Source organism: Clarias gariepinus, chromosome 1 (genome assembly GCF_024256425.1).
Source record: "Clarias gariepinus isolate MV-2021 ecotype Netherlands chromosome 1, CGAR_prim_01v2, whole genome shotgun sequence".
Taxonomy (NCBI): domain Eukaryota; kingdom Metazoa; phylum Chordata; class Actinopteri; order Siluriformes; family Clariidae; genus Clarias; species Clarias gariepinus.
In genome coordinates, this window is record NC_071100.1 from 24,840,930 (window position 1) to 24,861,065 (window position 20,136).

General features: G+C 37.5%; 1 protein-coding gene across 1 annotated transcript; it reads right to left on the bottom strand.

The window, feature by feature from the left end:
• Nucleotides 1-707: 707 nt before the first annotated feature.
• On the bottom strand, nucleotides 708-19,986 carry tmem102 (transmembrane protein 102). Its single transcript, XM_053492005.1, has 3 exons — nucleotides 19,852-19,986; nucleotides 18,312-18,523; nucleotides 708-4,888 (listed from the first exon to the last, which is right to left on the bottom strand). The coding sequence occupies exons 2-3, from the start codon at nucleotides 18,511-18,513 to the stop codon at nucleotides 3,528-3,530; spliced, it is 1,563 nt and encodes a 520-aa protein (XP_053347980.1). The 5' UTR covers nucleotides 18,514-18,523; nucleotides 19,852-19,986; the 3' UTR covers nucleotides 708-3,527.
• Between the last annotated feature and the right edge of the window lie 150 nt (nucleotides 19,987-20,136).

Genomic DNA, 20,136 nt, shown 5'->3' on the forward strand with positions numbered 1-20,136 from the left:
AATGCACATTTTTATTTCTTCTATATAAAATCAACATGGGCAAGTTATTAAGGGAAAAAAATACAAAAAAGGTCCATAACTAATTATAAGCAGTCATGTCCACTAGCAGTCAAAAGTCTGGATGATTTTCTTTGGTTTCTTTTTCTACATTCTAGAAAAAATACAGGATATTTCAAAACTATAAAAGAACATGGAATTCTGTAATTAACTTAATAACTACAACAATCAAGCCTTATTTCAACACACAAGGGTCAGCTATTCTGGAATATAGTTCTTGCAAGAACACTATTGTCAAGTGCATTTGTGCATTGGAGCCATTATGAAGGCTTTACGAAGAGCATAAGTACAGTAGGAGACATCCTAAGATTAACTGTTCAAATGAGATACACTTTGACCATTACTTTATATAGAGGTACTTTAACCTTTTTAAGGACCTGTTTAGTTGTTTATAAAATACCCCCTAGATTCAGAATTATTTTACAAACACTATCATTAAAATGTGCACAATATCCTTTTGGATATGTATATGCTTCCTTACAAACATAATACAAAATAAAAACCCATTATTATAGCATCACTCTAACTAAATTACAATAATAAACCCCCAGTGAAACTCCCATTTTTAAAACTACAGATGCACACAAGTATGATGTGAAGTAATAATAACATTGTCCACACAATCTTTTTTTTTTTTATAATGTAATATTTTATTTCATGCTACGATTAACAGCATCGCACATGATTAGAAAGATAAATAATAAAACAACCAAAATGCCTTTAGTGCATTACAGCAAATACACACAAAATTATAAGAATAGAAAAAAAAAAAAAAAAAGTCAGGAACTAATTTGGTACAAGAAATATATGCAATATAAACTCCTTTACGTATCACTGCACAATTTCATTTGAGTCTTGTTTTTCATTCCAGGTTCATTGAGATGAAAAAGTAATTTTCAACATAAAACGTGTATACATTCGTTATCGTTGTTCACGTCACGACCACACTTTTGTACAATCACTTTAATAACTGCCTGCTTGATCAAATTACAGCCTTTGCTTTGTCAACTTGAAATGACTGCAAATTGTAGGGAAAGTAGCCATGGTTCTATGCTTTGGTTTTGATAACGTTATCACATCCAAATTGTGGCATTAGAACATCCCGTCATCCCCTGAGGCAGAAACAGTTCGATTTGTGCCACTGCAATCGTTTTCCTCAGTTACATAATGTTCTTGGTAATTACCGCAGCCAGGGCAAGGGCTCATATTTCACTAAAACAGATATGCTCTCGACACACACACACACACACACACACAGCAAAATTGCATAGGACGATTGTTCATACAAGATTAGGCATTGTACGGTACAGTGATCAGACTTCAAGAAAACATACTTTAATGCTCTGAAACGATATAAACAATTATATAAATAGTGTACATGGTTCAAGCCTGTTTAAACAACTCGTTACATCTGTTACATTCTGCAGTATCCAAGCATGATCTAAACTCATCCTTTGGCTTCGTTTTTTTTTTTTTAACAAGTGTATGATAGTTGTGTGCTTTCAGTCTATTCAGTAGTATCCGATCTTTCAAGTGAATGACATCAACCTACCAAATATATCGCACTTACAAGCAATTTACAGCTATTCAAAAAGAAGACGGAATCACAACAAGCCTGTTTTACAGCACACGTTCTTCAAGAGCATGACATCTACTTTTGGGGTATATTTCGGGATGTGTCGAATTCAAAATTAAAGAAAAGGAAAGCGCTATGATGGAGAACGATGGAGAAAAGAGAACGAGTCAGACATGACGAGAGTGGGAGAGAGAAAGAGATGCAGCTGTCTGAACCCCCAGGTGCTCCATCACTTCTGGCTAATCTGCCAATAGAGACTGCTGCTGGCTCTCTTACTACATCCATCCCTTCAGTCGTTTGTTCATCCAACCCAAAGCAAAAACGGCACATCTCTGAAGCAAGATTGGACCAGACACCGCGCACGCACACATGCACAAAAACACATCTTTTGTATCACACGTATTAATAGCACTCTGTCTCAGTCACTGTTATCATAATTAGCTTAGCTAATGGTGTTTTGTAATTCAAAACATATTTAACAAGGGTTTCAGTATTTATGAGCTTTCTCATACGTGCATTGGTAGCAAAAAAAAAAAAAAGAAATGCATAAAATTAAGTATATCATATTTCCATATTGTAAAGATTACAGTGTTGTCAAGCACCAAGCTGAGAGCAAATCAGCAAATCAATGTCAAAAGCCTAACCAACAAACAAACATGATACAATCATAGGACACATCAACAATTTAAATGAAATCATCTTTTGACAGGCAGAAGTATTGACATTTCATCAGAGTAGTCAGATCGAGCTTATTTATTTGTGCCACTGGCAGAACTTTCCTCTGTGGTTCCGTTTGAATAAATGTACTGAATGCAAGTAAACAAACAGAGAAAAGAAATGTATCCATAATGCACCAAGTCCTGATGCTTTTGTAAGAAAACTCACATTCTGAAAAGCTTTAGGCCCGTGGCTTTTCCTAAATATAGCTTTAGTGCTGCTATGGGGCTCAGGCTAGTCTTGTGTAAGACAAGGCTGACTTAAAGTAATGCACTAAAGACTTGCTAGACCTTTATCTCAACCACTCTCTCATCACCTAGCCATCATGGCTTCCAAGCCTAAGGCTGCCTTTTAATTGTTGTCTGTTATTTGAGACTATTAAAATAGTAGGAGGCACAGAGGCAATGCCATGCACATTGGAAATGCCTTCATCTTTACAACAAAATCTACCTGAGAAAGAGAACGAGATGAGTAGGAGATAAAGTAGAGGAAAGAAGAAAATAAAATTCAGTGTCAGTCGAACCAATTCCTTTGCCATTAAAAAAAAAAAAAAAAAAAAAAAAAAAACATCCATTGATTTGAAATGTACCTTGGTTTAGATCCTTTACCCACCTTCCTGCATACTAGTGTATAACAAAAAGTAAAAATAAAAAAACCCTCAGCAGTATGTAGCAGGTTTTTTAATCCCTTAACTATTGTTTCAAGCTGTGCAAGATACTATAATCCAGTACAGGCTGCAGGATTAAGATTTCACTGAGCAATACAGCTTCAAGGCCTCTCATCAAATGCTATACAAGATCTGAAAACAGCCGCTCTTGTGACTTCCTCCATTTGGTGATTTTTTTTTTGTTTCTTTTGGTAGCGCAGTCATGTAGCTGACAGCAGACTTGATTTGGGACAGATGGTCTCTCTAGTAGCAGCTTAATCATATTTCGCAGAGCTGGCTTGCAGCTTGTAGTGTTGGCCAAAATACATCAGTGATTGTGCCCAGCCTGCATGTGAAGGGTTTAATACAGTACAACATAATGCACAGTGAAGGAGTGTGCGTGTGTGTGTATGTGTGTGTGTGCTCTTGACTTTAAAGATCAGCTTTACCTCAGTGGCTAAGGAAGAAGAATGGATGTTACTTTATCCTTAGGCGGCGCGTAGTGCTTGTGTTGGGGGGGCTCCTCTAGTTTCAGTAGAATTTATCGTCAATGCGGAAATGCGGCCTGGTCACGTCATCTGGGTTGAGGAAAACCGAAATAGACTTTCCTGGGTTTTCTGTAACCAGCTGCTGCAGTCTTTGGGCTAAACGATCATCTTGGGGGGAGGTGGCTTTGGAGGTGCCAGAGGTTGGCGATGATGGCCCGTGTCCATTACTCGTTCCAGCAGCTTCTCGTTTCAGCTGGCAAGCCTGCCGGGCTTGCTCCAGTGCCGCACGCAAATGTTCAGCTGGATCCGATCTTAAATGTGCTAGTTTCCGGGCCACTAGTAGGGCTGCCTCGTCAGTAAGATGTTCCAACATGTTGCACTGTGGGAGGAAATAGTTAGGACAGTTTTTACCCAGCACACAGTGCGCCAGGTCGTCTAGGAGACCCAGGAACAGCCGGGCTGGCGTCTCTTGCTCTGTACAGCTCAAGTAAGCTGCAGGTAAGCGGTCACAAGCCCAGAAAAGTAGTGTGCGCAGGTGGTAAAGGCTAAGACCAGTGCGGGGGCGTGCCAATAGTCTGGACACAACAGCTTTGGCTGCCTGGAAGGCTGCAGCCATAGGAAAAGGCACGCACTTCTTCAACTGGACCTCGCTCCGAGAAAAAGCGAGTCTCCATTCGCGGTCTGGTCTGGAAGCTGAGCCAGCAATTGGGGAGCAGCAAGGCAGGAGATAAAACCCACTGATGGCCTCCTCCTCTGTGATCTTTCCATCCCAAAAGTGGTTGGTAGTGAGCCAGCTTTGTGCCACGGCTGGCCAGCCTCGAAACGACACAACAGGCAAAAGATCATAGAGGACACGGCTGGTGCCCGCTTTGAGGATCAGCGTGGTCAACGGTCCATTGCGCTCCACACGATCAGGAACCGGAATTCCTCTTTGTGGGTGCCGCTTTAGCTCCTCCACTGCTGAGCCCACTACATTCCAGAACCACTCTGTGACTAGCAGTGGGGAGAAATAACATCCATCCAAGGACTGTGAGGACTGGAGGGAGGGAATGGTGCCCAATATGGACCCACCTTCTTCCTCTTCACCATCTTCCTGGCGCTGCACATTAGGTTCGTCTTCACAACAGATACCCCATCGAGATAGCATGGCTGGGTCGCAAAGTCGTAAGCTAAGCCAAGAGTGGCAGAGTGGAGACTGGCGCATGTCCAAAGTTACTGGCTGGTTCCGGTCATGCAGTTTAAGGGCAGGGACCAAAAGGGTAAAGTCCAGGTCAAAGTCCACACCTCTGACATAATCACCCAGCTCCTCTGGGTTCAGATCAAGAACACCCTCCCTTGCACCACCTGACAACAGCAAGTACTCGTTTGCAACTGGGAGCCTCTTGTCGACCTTCTGAACCAGGCCTGAGAGAAGACACAGTCAGTGAGTAAGAAAATTAGTTTATTACACATTGGAGAAAAAAAAAAAAACAGGACTCTACTTTAGAATGAAGCATAGTACATAATGTTCAATGACATTATCAATAAGGATTGAATCCAACTGCCTTTGGGTTTATGTTTTAAATGTCATCCTTTCACAACCCAAGGCAACATTTAACTGAAAAGTATGGTTTTCAGAATTTTACCAGCCTTTGTCTCAAAAACACAATACTGTAGCTACAGTATATACTGTATGTGAGATACTAAAATCCAGCCTGCAGTTTATATCTTGTATAATAATTTCACTCGTTCAACTAAATCAGCGTGTGTTCCTTGTTCCAAACAGTGATGAAAGCGTGGGTGTAAGAATTCTGGACCAGGCCATGTGTGAATGAGTGTGAAAAGAAGGGGCTTGAAAGAGAAAAGAGGAAAAAGTGATTAAAACAATTTAGAGCAAGCATGCTTTGAAACAAGCGGTAGAGTAAAAATAAAAATTGTGGACTTCTTTTTGCTTGTTCACTGTACCATGAAATAAGCAGATAATTTACATGCACTATATTGCAGGTTATATTAATTTCTTCTGGCTAATCATCATGGCGCCATGCACTCTATGGAAAAATCAGCTGAACCACAAAATAATGCGACAAACTAACCAGGCTTGTATAATGTTTAAAGATGAAAAAGCTTGATGTGCCCCCCCGCCCCCGCCATACTCTTGCAATTTTGGAGTTGTATACACATAATTTGTGTTTTACTCAACTGTGGTGTTTTACACAAGATATAAGATAATATCATATAGGACAATGACATACGAGAAAATAATAAAAAGTGAGGGAGCATGATGTTGCCATTTAAAATAGCAGCACACCTCAATAGGTTACTGCTCTCATACCAAAGAAATCTGCCAATGATTAGTATTTTATTCAGTAATGAATGATAGATATAAAATACTTTTGTTAGGCTGCTGCGATTGTGATTATGTGAACTCTAGGGCTGTGAATCATAGGTAGACTGCTGATTTGATTTAAATACCGATTTTGCACATTGCAATTTACGAATTTGACTCAAACAACTATATTCGTAACCAGTGTTGGGGGACGTTGCTTTTTTTTTTTTTGCATTTGTTTAAATGGCAAAGCGACCCCGCCCCCACTAATCTGCTCCACACTCCAGTTAAGTAATGCACCAACTGCCAATAAAAATAAAAGAGAAAAAAATAATACTGTTTATGGCATAACATGGGAATTTACATAAGATGTAAGTGGTTTTAATATCAGAAAAAAAATGTTAAATTGTACATCCCTAGGGAAAAAGTCACAAAAAGTAATTCCCTTAAAATCAAGAAAAAAAAAAAAAAAAAAGTATTAAACCGAGTGTCCAGAATACTTCGCCGTGGAGGAAATCATACCAGGTGTTTAAGTGCTGATGTCTTCGATAAATGTTAAACTTTTACTGAAAATATCAACATTTTTATTATATAACAGTAAGTTTATTTGGAGCGTTCTCCATACACGAGAATTATTTGTAAATTTAAAAAACAATAACCTATTAGAGCGACCTTTAAGAATATTAACCTTGTGATCTGAATTACATTCGCCACTACGATCAGAGCTCTTGTTATAGAAAATTCATTAACATTCTTTCCAACCTTATTTCAGAATGTAACAAAAGTGTGGTATAAGTAAATGCATCACACATTTAAAATACTGTCCAGAATTTGTCGTTGAGACAGAGCCAGAAAAAGGCAGCGTATTCTCAAGCAAGATAAAACAATATTGGCTATAGAAAGGAAATAAACAGTCGTGGGGAAACCAGGTTCCGCAGACATTAAGAGGGCAGTGCTGTAACAAGGCCCTTATTATAAGTTTGGTTTGTTTAATCTATGAGTGACAAAATGGGTTAAAATATAAAGCAGATGAGTAATAACTCCTTTTATTTTAACAGCTCTATACACAGAGAGAAAGAGAGAGAGAGAGAGAGAGAGAGAGAGAGAGAGAGAGAAAGAGAGAGAGAGATGTGCAGACTGCAAATCTAATTAAGAATTCTAGGTATTTAAACTTTATTATTATTTAAAATTAAATAATTATCGTTACTCCTATGTTAAAAAGGGCACCACAGTAATTGCAATGAGAAATTATAACAGGATGGTGATAATGTTTTAGATCGGAGTATGTAATGTTACTGGTAGACTGATGAAAGACTATATCAAGGTGAAATTGCTACACACAACTGAAACTCCTCTAATTAAGCTATTTTTCTAAAAAATCTCTGCAGGCATAGACATTTTGGTGCTTACCAACCATAAACGCTATTAAAAGAGAAAGGATGGCGTGATCACCTTGTCTCCGTTTAATATCAGGAAAAAATAATCTCTAGTTTAATGAGAAAAATTACTTTCCTGCATTTATTAAGACAATTTATACAACAGCAGTGTTAACTTAGTAATGGTAGCGGGTATAACAAGGGATATTTTCTATAACAGCAGCAGGAAGGGCAAATCCCAGGTTTATCTTAACACTCTCGCTCTAATACAATTCAATGGAAACTGTTGATTCACAGAGGCGTGCACAAAAGATATTTTACATAAATCTAATCCAAATCTAGAAATAAACAAAAGATGTGTTATTGAACCAAGACATAAGTGGTGATGGTGAAGCTTTCTGTAAAGATACGCTAATTCAAGGTTTAGTAAGTGTCCAGTTTGAGCCCTTTTTTAACAGTGAATATTCAGTTTAAAGGGCAATACGTCTTTGCTCTTACAGTGTAAATGATTACTTGATCCAATCCATTTTATGGATAAATTAAAACAAACAAAAAAAAGATTCCAAGTGTGCTGCTTTTAAATAAATAAAGTTGTTAAGCTCACAACTCGCTGTTACACATATGAGTAGCATGCGCTGTTGCCTTTCATTTCTTTCAAGAAAACGTTAATATTAGTTAGAGATTTTAAAAGCTGGAATACTTTCTATTTGCTGTCATCTTGCTAAACGTCTGTTTTTTCAAAAGACCCTTCTGTGACTTTTTATTCGTCTTTTTCCATCAACTTTAGTGTCGGGTTGAAATCCGTCAGAGCCAAACTACAGTACGTTAGGCAGCAATTCCTTATGTTATAAGATGCAGATCACATTCAGCAATACAGTTATGCATGTGTTCCTTATGAGACCTACGATCATCTTTCTCTCAACTCACTGTCCTCAACTAGATTAATCCATCATAATTAAATAAGACTATACTTAGCTCTTTACTACATGCAAGTTAACACTTGTGCTTCAATAAACCAGAATAAACTTATCACAGAGAACTTATCACGTCCCAAACCAAAAATCAGGGATGGCATTTCATGCCAGAGTTTGAATTGTGTTTATAAAATACGCAGGCATCGATATGGAATTAATCACATTCAATCTTTCAAGCGCTCATCTTTCAGCTGTCTCGGGTCAAGGCTGAGTTATGAGAGGAATGAATTATGAGTTACAGCAGCAAAGGGGATTGTTACACGCAATATAACTCACTACAAACCATCATGCCATAAATAGTGTATTCTAGGGTGATGATACTTATTGATATGGTCTAATCCCAAAATCCACATGATGCATGATTAGGAGTTTAAACTCAGTCCTGTGACTCACTCAGCCCACTCAGTAGAATGCAGTAAAATAACTACTACTATACTGGTTAATACTTATTAGTATTATTATTACTACTACAACAAGGACTATCCAAAAAGTAATGCAAAAGTGGGCATTTTTTAAATAACTTTACTTACATACTGTAGATTGTTTAAATTGCACATGTTGGTAGAGTAACTCTTTCCTTTCTCTTTAGATCTTTACAAAGGCACTACTCAACATATTCTCCTTAACATATTTTCCTCCATATCATCCTTGAACCCGACCATGTTGAGTAGTACCTTTGTACAAAGGAAGACTTATTCTAATAAAATGTGGATTTTGAACAACCCATGTTAGTAATTCAATTCAATTCAATTTTATTTGTATAGCGCTTTTAGCAATTTTCATTGCCGCAAAGCAGCTTTACATAGTCAAAAGAATTATTTAAGTTTGTATGAAATGTGAATTTGTATGAATCAAAATGGTCAGTTTGTCCCTGGTGAGCAAGCCGAGGGCGACAGTGGCAAGGAAAAACTCCCTGAGATGGTAATAGGAAGAAACCTTGAGAGGAACCAGACTCAACAGGGAACCCATCCTCATTTGGGTGAAGCAGAAAGCAGTAAATGAAACCAATTCTATGTTATGGGTACTTTTCAATTACTTTTGGTACATTTCTCTTATTCTTAATAATCAAACAAGTTGCAAAAATGTCCTATTTCATATACAGTAAATAGCTGATTGCTCTGATGTATACCATCTACATAACAATCCACCCAAAACACTTTGCATTAGACATGTTATTGTTTAATAATGAATTGTTTAAAAAGTAAGATTACCAATAAGATTTTAATCGGTTTGGCCTCCGAGTGGCGCAGTGGTAAAGTGCTCGCCCTATTATCCGGAGATCGCGAGTTCAATCCCCGGGTGATGCTGTTACCTCTCACAGCCAGAGGCCTAGAGAGAGCTGATTGGCTGAGCTCCCTCACAGGGGAGGGATGAGAGGTACTTTGGGCTCACACATTAATGACGGCTCATGACCCCCCCAAAAAAAAGATTTTAATCGATTAAAAGTGTAGTGTAGATCGTTCACTGTGTTGCTTGGGCTGTTTCTCCTCATATAAAAAGGTGAATTGTGCAACCGTCTTTACTACTTCTCCACTGGATTTATCATAAATATGAAATTGACAGGGAGACAAAGCTATTGCAATTAGATTTCGACATTAACAGAAAAAACTGAGTATTATGATTGCATTTGAGATCGCTCAATTTTTCCTCCTATTAAACACTACTGTACCTGCGTAGAAGTTCACTTCTTGTGAATGCATAAGACAACCACTAACGGGACCACAGCATTATCAAAAAGACCACAATTTAGCACCAGAATCACTAAATGCATCACAAATTTTGTCACATAAATCCATAAAATAAAATGTGCTTCAGGGGGAAGTTTTGCAACCTAATGATTATAAATGAATATATTCTGTAACAAAACATATTTAAACTTATGGTTAATTATGAAACAATGGTGTTAAGCAGGACTATCCTAAGGTGATTTGAGAACAACAATGGAAACACTAATCAAATATTTAAGAAGCAGTTCCATGCTGTTCAGCTGTGATTTTATGAAAAGAGGGGACAATAATAAATATGTGCACATAAAATTACAATCTGTGTGTAATTAGATGCTGTTAAACAGTTAATTGCCCCTGAGCCCTTAGTAATTTCTGTTTTGTCCTAAATGTTATTCGTATGCATGTGGTGGAAAAAAAATCCATTTATAGACAAAGTGTGTGTTTAAAGCCACAATGTTTATCGTTATAAACATAACAATCGTTATCTGCATCAAGGACATGCAGCCAGAAGCTTGCTTTTTTGTTTGATACAGTGGTGTCCAAAAGTATTAAAACACATCATGCATTATAGTTCTTCCCAGTGGTGGCCTGTGGGGCTGGGAGGCTCTAGGGGAATCATAAAAACTGGGCCCACTGGTGTAATAATGTATGTCATTTTAGCATCTGCAATTAAGTACGTGTATAAAAAGTCTGTTTTTGTGCTTGAATTAAATGCTAAAGGAATCTCAGACAAACACATTAGTTTTTCTTAACCTATTTATGTTTAATATTTAATTCTAAAAAGAATTGTCATATTAAACAATCACACACTAAACCATTTCCTGTACCACAATAAAATTGCGAGTGCAACAATGATGAGAAACATATTATGCTCTGTTAAGACATGGGCTCTCCATCTTCGATTCATATTTCTGTAGACGTTTAGTTTTTTTTCCGTTTACATAGTGGACTAGCTGCCACCCTGCGCTCCTTGCTGTACAGTTAAATCTCCCGCCACTGTCAGCTAACAACCAGATATCGTAGCAACACCTAATGACAGAGCACACTCACAAGCGACACCCAAAGACACGCACATTTAAGTTCACTCTTTAATTAAGAAAGTGTACATACCGCTATTTTGCACAGACACTACTCATTTAACCTAGACACTTGCACCGTGTAAAATCGGCAACCAGACAGACAACGTTATGAGAGGCAATACACAAATCAGTTAAATCCATATTACCATAAATATTAAAATATTGGAAAACCTTATATTTGACAGCACCTTTTCTGCTATGCAACTGCCTAATAAGCAATGAAACTTAAAAAAATTATAAGGGCATATCCAAAATAGGACATTTCTTTAACAAACGTGAGCAATTGTAAGAGATGTAGCAGAATCTCTGTATACGAATACTATGATCATTATGACACTCCAGTTCTCCCAGTAAGAGGTGTTACACAAACATCACACAGTAATAATTTGGATATGTTTCAAATCTTTTATTTATACTGTTGTTTTGTATTTACAGGGCTGATAGTGGAAAAAATTCCTGAGCCTGAACTTTTTTTCCTTGCCCCCGAGGTGAGTAAGGGTGGGGGTACTATGTATGCAACGCACTTTTAACACATAACTTGTTGGCCCCTGGGCCCAAATATATAAACAGTCAATGTATAACCCTGATCATCATCATTGTCAAGTGGCTCTTTTTAGATATTTTCATATTTGCATTATGACTCTAGTATTATTCAAGAAAACACAGCATTTTCTTCTCAATATGTTCAGTGCCTAGATTGACATTATTAGCCCATCTTAGTACAATCACTGGAAGTAAATGCTAAAGATGCTACAGCCATACCAAGACAGGTCAGTAAGGGGCAAGAATAGTACTCCAAAGTACACAGGAATTGATTAACTAAAGGACATGAAAAGGAGACACATTCATTTTTCTTCAACAAATTTAATTGCAAAATATGAACCATTTAAGAGAAACACTATAATAAATAAATATACTATCAAAGCTGAGGCATTCGCAATATTGACTTTTTTGCTGACAAGATGCTGTGTTTTCACACTGCCTGCATCCTCGTCATAAAAACGGACCAGTACATTAAGAATTTTATCCATACTTTTGTCCGTGGCCTCGTCAATGTTGACTGAAAACATGCCATTCTTAAGCTTCTCAGACAGATGTTTTTTAAACTCTGGCGAGATGCCGTATGTAAGAAGATAGCTTGCGTGCTGCCTGGAGACAGACAGATGCGCCAGGGCGGGTCTATCCTCCGCTAATTTCTTACATAAAGTGACGAGGGGGTGGGCGATAGTAAATGACAGGTCAAGTTCAGCAATGAAGGAGCACAAGCGAATTTTTAAATCAGTCACATGATCGGTCATTGAGAGTGGAATATCTGCTGTGGCTGTTGCCACTGGCAATTGTGAGGTGTGTTGCAGTGTTCTGGCTGACAGGGTCCAATTCGTGCTGTGACGGCACTTTTTTCTGCTAGTTCCATACATCAGTTTCCTTGCGCACACAGTGCAATAGCATGCTCCTGGTTGCCCGAGCTTTTGACACCAGCTTCCAAAGGGCTTTCCGTCACTACCCACATCCTCAATCCAAGCCCAGCGCCATTTATTCTTTATGCCTTTATCGACTCTTTAATGTCTTTCCCTGGCTTCATAAACATAGCCATGACTTACGATTTGAGTTGCCAGTATGAGACACACAATTGTACAGTATGGGAGCTAAAAACACCTTCGCGCATGGGGCTTTGCCTTAACCTGTATCAATCTATTTGAGAAAGACACAAGGCCCGCCCCTTTCCTACTTCTGATTGGCTCATCGGCTAGTATGTGTATTGTTTGAGTCGTTAAGCGTGAAAGCTGCTCTCTGACCTGCGCATCTTAAAAATCTAGAGAAATGACAGATCAATATCTGCAAACCTGATTTTATTTTATTTTTTTCTGCAGCCACAGTACGCCCAGAATTCCGGTGTGGTGCTGGAACGCTATCAAGCCTGTATTTATTATCGTTTTCAGCAATTTGTCATGTGTTAATTATAGTTATCCAGGAGTTATCTTTTTTATTTAATATGGTGGGTAATTTTTTTGTTGTAAGTCAGAGCCCTAGGCGAGCGCCTGTATTGCCTGTTGGACGAGCCGGCACTGGTTCTGCACAAAACAGGTGATTTCACTCATTAGCCTTTCACTAGAGGTGCGTTCCGATTGGCCTGAAGTATCCTGCGAAGTATACTTATCTAAAAAAATTAATGAATCCATATACATCAATTATTATTATTATTATTATTATTATTATTATTATTAATCACAGTTATACACATCAATAGTAAATGTTTTATACTGGTATCAGTTTTTGTTTTAATAAATATTCAATATTTAATGTCCATAGTGGGAAATTTCCACAGCAGGGAGTAGGGAGCACTCTGAAGTACACTTCTTAATGGAACACAGCTAAATTCCAGTCTATTTGACTGAAGAGTTGTGTTAATTAACCTTGAAAACTAGTCAAAACCTGGCTATATGACAATGGTATGAGATTCTTCAGCCATGGACTGGATCTTCAGACCTAAACCCAATAGAAAACTGTTGAATACTGGTGAAGAAGGCAGTAGCAATAAAAGAACTGTCTTTCTGATCTTCAGTAAGCAATGAAGAAGGTATGGATTAAGAAAGTGACACCAGAATACTGCAGACATCTTTTGATTCTATACCCAGCTGGATCCAGCAGGGTTTAAAGAATTTAAGAAAGAAAATATTGCCTATTATATAGCAATTTAATTGAATGAATTTAAAAATTATAAAGGAACAAATTATTCTTATTATCTTGATTGCAATTGTTTGAAAAAAAATAGATTGTCATTAAATTTCACTTTTTCACACTAAATTTCACTTTTGTCTCTACTTTGGGATATCACTGTAAATGGAATATTTGATTAAGGCCTTGTGCAAACTCTGCATTATTACTCAGACATTTAATTTCATTTGGATGAATATATTCAACATCCAAACATTAATCAAATCCCAAACAACCTCTTGATGTAGTTTGCTTTCTGAATTAAGGATTGTCCTTCATTTGCTTAATGACCTAACGACCTGTGAGGACAGAAGACCAGCTGCTTTGATGTTTTTTGAATCATCTGGCTAATAATGCTGTAACGCTGCTACAGTATAATGAGTCCTTCTGGGAGGGAAAAGCTGAGAGTTTGCCTTTATTTCACAAAAAAACATTGCAAGATTATGCTAATGGCTGAAAGGAAAAAAGAACTGCGAGATAGGGCGTGTTACCGTAAGAAACTATTTTAACTGGAATAACAATGTTCTCTGCGCCATTTCATCATCAGTATAAACATCAAGCAACTCTTTAAAAAAAAAAATACCTGTAATAAAACCGTACAGCACACATTTTAAATCTTCTACTTTCACCCGAAAGCACATGCAGATCCTTTAAGCAATTGCTTCCATCAGCTTAGGTACCGTCTCAAAGCCTGTGTGTAATGTTCAATACTAAAACAATCTTTTAATCACTAAACAGCTACAAGCTAAATAAAGAGAAAAATGGAATAGAGTTTTTAGCCTCTTCGCTTAGTTTCCAGACACAAATTAACCTGAACGTGGGAGGGCATAAATGCAGGAAAAATAAAGCACTAGAGATGAGCAGAGGGATTAAAAAAAAAAAAAAAAAAAAAAAAAAAAAACATATTGAAAAATCTATCTGCACCCTTAGGGGTGGGGGCCAGATAAAAAAAATAAAAAATAAAATAAAATAAAAACACTCAACATACAAGAGATAAATACATCTCTCCAGCAGGCTAAGAACAGAAAACACAAGACGGATTATGCAGCGTGAGGGAAAACTCGAGGCGACAATGAGACAGACATGACAAAGAGAAAAACAGGAGTGTAACAGGCTGAGAGAGAGAGAGAGAGAGGCAGATACAGAGAAGCTGTCAGTGAACTAATCCAGTGTTTGACAAGATTATGGGCAGTTATGAAATTTTAAGATTTAACAGAACTACTGTATAAAGAGCCTGAGTAAGTATCGCTTGCCATTCTATTATAACAGCAAGAAGGAAAGGAAAGCAGGATGATGGATACCCTGTGTGTGGGGGCTGGATGATGAGGAAAGAGAGACATTCAGAAGACAGAATGACTTTATAAAGCGCAAAAAAATACAGGATTGGGATAGTGGTGTTATACAGTAGCAGAGAATGGAAGCGGATGGGAGCAGTGCCACCTATTGGTCACAGGAGACAGGAAAATCCAAGGCATGTGGCAAGCTCACCAATGTTCAACAAAAATCTATGGCCTTGGACCCGTCACCATTATGTTTCTGAAGCATTTCAACTTGTTACTGCACTGCTATGAAGAAAACAAGAGCAAGCAATTCTGTTTCTCTGTATCTGAAGATGCCAGGGAAAACTCTTTTTACTTTTTGACACACCTAGAGCTTTCGAACTTTGGAGTTCTAGTTCCATTAAAAGACTGTTACTGATAGAACACTGTCATCAATGTAATTTTTAAACTAATTTTATGCTTACAAGAAGGAATATCTTCTTGCTTTATTATTAGTATCCTTCTGATCTGCTCCCTTATGTGAGGTGAAACTCTGTCACAGCATCAAAACACAGGGCTCAACTCATCCCTCTTTATCGCCATCATATCAGAACTGATTTAAACATTGACATATTTACCCCTTTGTCTGCTGTCATACAGTATGCAAGGTGTGGATATCAGCTCTTCTCTGTTTTGCATAACCTTTTTTTTATTTATGAACAATTAATTTTAAATAAGTAATTTTTTCAGCTCATAGATAATGCAGCTGTACTATTTTGAGAATTTACTCTCAGTGTCAATAAGCAGCATGTCCTTTGTGATATGCAATGACACCCAACAATAAGTGCTCTTCCTTTCATATTGAACAGTGACAAAAAGTTTCAGCCAATGGTGCATTCGATTCATGTAAACAAATTGTACTAAAGTGACCAGTAAAAGCCAAAGACGACACCCCTCGACCTGAAATTACTATTCAACAAAATTCTGTCAGAATTGAGAAGTTATGTCAAATCAACATTGATAGAGCATTAGGAATACTCACTGAAGCAGTTCTTAACATACCATGAGCTACACTATATGGTACACATTCTTACTAGGATGGTTATACTAGCATAAGCTTTAGATTAAATCAACAAACAAATATGATAGATGGGCAATACGCACATTTTGACCATACAGACCAGTATAGGGCTCAGCAATTAATCGAAAAATTTAACTGAAGATCAGAACCTCTAATGGCTCATGTTAGTTCATATAGCTCATGTTTTGCTTTTATTCTGTTAAAATTTTTAAGCAGGTTAGGTTTAAGTTAATTATGTATTTTCTCCACTTTGTGTCTTCATGTACTGTTCCCTTACAAGCATACTACTGTGTGTGTGTGTGGTCACATGACTCTGCCCCATCCAGTCTGCAACATGGAAGCAACATGGAGGAGAACTCTTATTTAAAAAATATATATGGCTCAGCTTTAATAGTTGAGCGTATTTACAGTACAGCAAATTGCAATTAAGACTAAGAGGTGAAAAAAAAGCTATATATATATATATATATATATATATATATATATATATATATATATATAAAATGGGTATTCAATCTTAAGCAGGGTAAAATATTCAGCTAATCATAATCTTGAATAGTGATCTATCCCAAGCACTAGTTTCGTATATAATGAGCACAATAATAAAAAATAAAAAAAATGTAAAAAAGATTTGGGGCATGTTTAGACATTTATACTGACTGAATTTACTGATGTTAAACAGTTTGATAAACTCCACAATTACCAGCATCTCTGCAGGATGACAACCGAAGGGTTTGAACTTTTTTATTAAAAATAAAAATAGGTTAAATATTTTTAAGTACATCAAAGTACAATACCAGCCAAATGTTTGGAAAAATATGGATTCATTTTCTACATCCTGGAACAATACTGGAGATTTCAAAACTACAAAATGCCTTGAATGAAATTTGGTAATTAAGTAACAACAACATTATTTTAAAACACGGAGGTCAGCTGTTCTGGAATAGTTCTTGCAAGAACAGTATTGTCGAGTGCATTTGCAAAACCCATCAATCACCATAATGAAATTGGCTCTAATGAAGACCAAAGCTTAACTCTGCTACAGAGGAGAAGTTCATTTAGAGTAACGAGCCTCAAAAATGGCCAATTAACAAACAGCACCTCAGATTAGAGCCGTTATATGAAGATTTTTTTAGTTTTTTTCTCTGTAATAAATTTGCAAAGATTAAAAAAATGTATGTGGTCATTATGGGATATTGTTTGTAACATAAATGTGGAAAAAGTGAAGCGTTGTGAATACTTTCCAGATGAACTAAGTACAAGACACATTCAGCATAAACTGTTCAAGGGAGATTATTGCATATTTGGATGCCTGCAGCATTGTTCTCCAATGTAGAAAGAAATGAAAATCAGAATAGACCATGGAATTAGAAGTGCTTTTATAAGTTTGGACATTTGCTGGCTGTGTACATTTCAGAATTCAGCTATAATAATACCCAAAAGGAATCTTCTACACAACTACACAACTCCTGTACTTTGAAAAAAAAATACTTTTAATTTGATTTGAACTCGTCCATTTTGGCTCATCTACCCCACATTTTTTACAACCTAGAATAAGTGAATATTATGATATGTTTCTGATAAAGCAGGATATTACTGCAAAAAAAAATAAAAAAAAAAAAAATATATATATATATATATATATATATATATATATATGGCTGGATTTATCCATCTGCATTTGATTAAGCATGGCGTCTTGAACTATAAACAATACAATTCTAATCCATGCATTATACAGTACAAGATTATTAAGTCAAAGGTCAAAAGATATCTAAAGGCTGGTAAAAATCTATATGTTAATGGAAAGATCATGGAAATACAAGATTTTTTTTTTTCTTATACGTGATATTGTTGAATCAACAGTACACTGTAGCACAGTCTATTGTGTACTGATGACTAGTAAATAGGTGTGGTGATGTTTTACAGGCTCCGATGCCCCCAATGTCTCAAAACTCAACTTGACAGTAAACGTGCAGGTTGAATACACGAAATAATTGTGATTCATAACTAAATTATTTTCCCCCCACATCTCTAGCGTTTATTAGTTACACATTAAATGAGATAAGACATGTCATTCTTTGTGAAATAAAACAAAAATCAGCATTGGCAAGTTAATGTGGCATAACAGGAATAACACGCTTAGAAGGGTGATGTTATTGAAAACTAAACCTAATGATGGTAATGCATTAAAACACTGACCTGTTGATTAGTTTCCTAGAATAAGCTGATCCAGTGATTGAAACCTTGTACAGGTAAAATAAATCTTTTTTTTTTTTTAATGTGGACTTTAAAAACAGTTTCTTCTCACCAAGCATGTTGAAGATGAAGTCTTTGGCGGTGTGCACCTCGAGTGCTGTCTGGTCGCCGAACTCGCCTTGCTCTAGTTGCACGAGTTCCTGCACGTGTGAGGCCAGCTGCTCCAATGCTGTGCCTGAGCGGAAATCCACCTCGGACACACGCTTCATCGACGGCGGTGCTCGCGGTGTCACTGCGCTCCTGATCGCCTCCATCGAGCCCAACCTGAGACAAGACAAATTTGTACACTTACAACAACAAACAGCTGGAATTTTTACTTTTATAAAAAAAAAAAAAAAACATGTCAGCCAAAGCTAGGGATTTCATGAGGTTATGGTTTAGATACTATCATTATTAATATGTCAAACTGAGAGTAGCATACACTTGGGGACTTTTAGTATTACAGAATTCCAGTTTCACCTAAAACACTGCTGTGTGTGGTTAAACAAAAAAAAAAAAAGCAAAACGTATTTGTGTAGAAGGAATGTAGATCATAGATCATAGTCCTCTGTAGTCCAACTAGGGACAGTGGAGGCCCACGTCATAATAATTGTATTTATTCACATTTTTACGACTGTGGTAGGACCTCCAGTCAAGATTCACATACACATTCACACACTACGGGCAATGTGGGAACAAAAATTAGCCTAATCTTTGGACTGTGGAAGGAAACCCACCAAGCAACATGCAAACTCCATGCACACAGACGCCACAGAAGTGGGAATCGAACCCTCCTGTAGATGCCAGGAGACAATGCTACCAATATATTTAATTCTAACTTTTAATTTAGATTATGTGTAATCTTTAATAATTTGACAACATATTACACATGTAGTTGTTTTCCCTCTTTAACTCTTTCCAAAAAAGTCTGAAAGTTTAGGTTCGCATCTGAGACAGTTACTCTGATAACTGCATACTAGCTTACTACACAGTATGTGAGAACAGTACGGTATCTATGGCAACCTGCCCCTGAGTGTACTGTATGTACATACTCACGAGTACGCTAGTATACGATTTGGGCCGAAATCTCCATTAGCCGGTGTTTAACGGTCATTACCACACAAGCCACAGCGTTAACACTAACTCCCTGTACACGTTACTGGTGTAACCTGTACTGGTGTGTTTTTTTCGCCCTCTTCACTTTTTATCCCCCAAAACAAAATCACATAACTACCCAACGAGAGGGCTAGGTAGCGCTATGGCTAACTAATTAGCCAGCTAATGCCCAGCTAACTTGCAAAAATACTACACAAATGTTAACCACTTCAGGCAGCTAACGCAGCTATCTTCATCTGTAAATTATAACTCCTCTGAACCATCAGCACAAACCCGGGAAATGCACAGAAAGCCGAGATCACGGCAGGAGAGTATCCGCACATTTAGCTCATTAGTAGCTAAAAGTCCAAGCGTCAAGGGGGAAAAAAATCAGATTCCACAGCTTTAAGGATTAGCAGGCACGCTAAGCGCAGGTGGGACGAAGTGCATGAATCTAGAAGGATACACACTTTCAAACAGTCCATGCCAAGCGCACTCAAACACACACAAACACACACCCTAAATCGCAGTGTCCGAGCTCTGTGCCTTATACCCCGCTGTAATTTTTCGGTATGTGATTAGGAATCCGGTTTCAGCTCCCGTCATTTCCAACTAGTCTCCGCGGCACACGCCTTCCCACGGCAACACCAAACCCGGAAATCACAGCCGCCCCATAGGATCACGGGATTTGTAGTGTTTCTGCGGGATCAAGCCGAGGGAATAGCAAATACAGATCAGCCATAGCATTATGACCACCTTCCTATATTATTGCCCCATACTGTTCTGATATCTTTCTATTACAA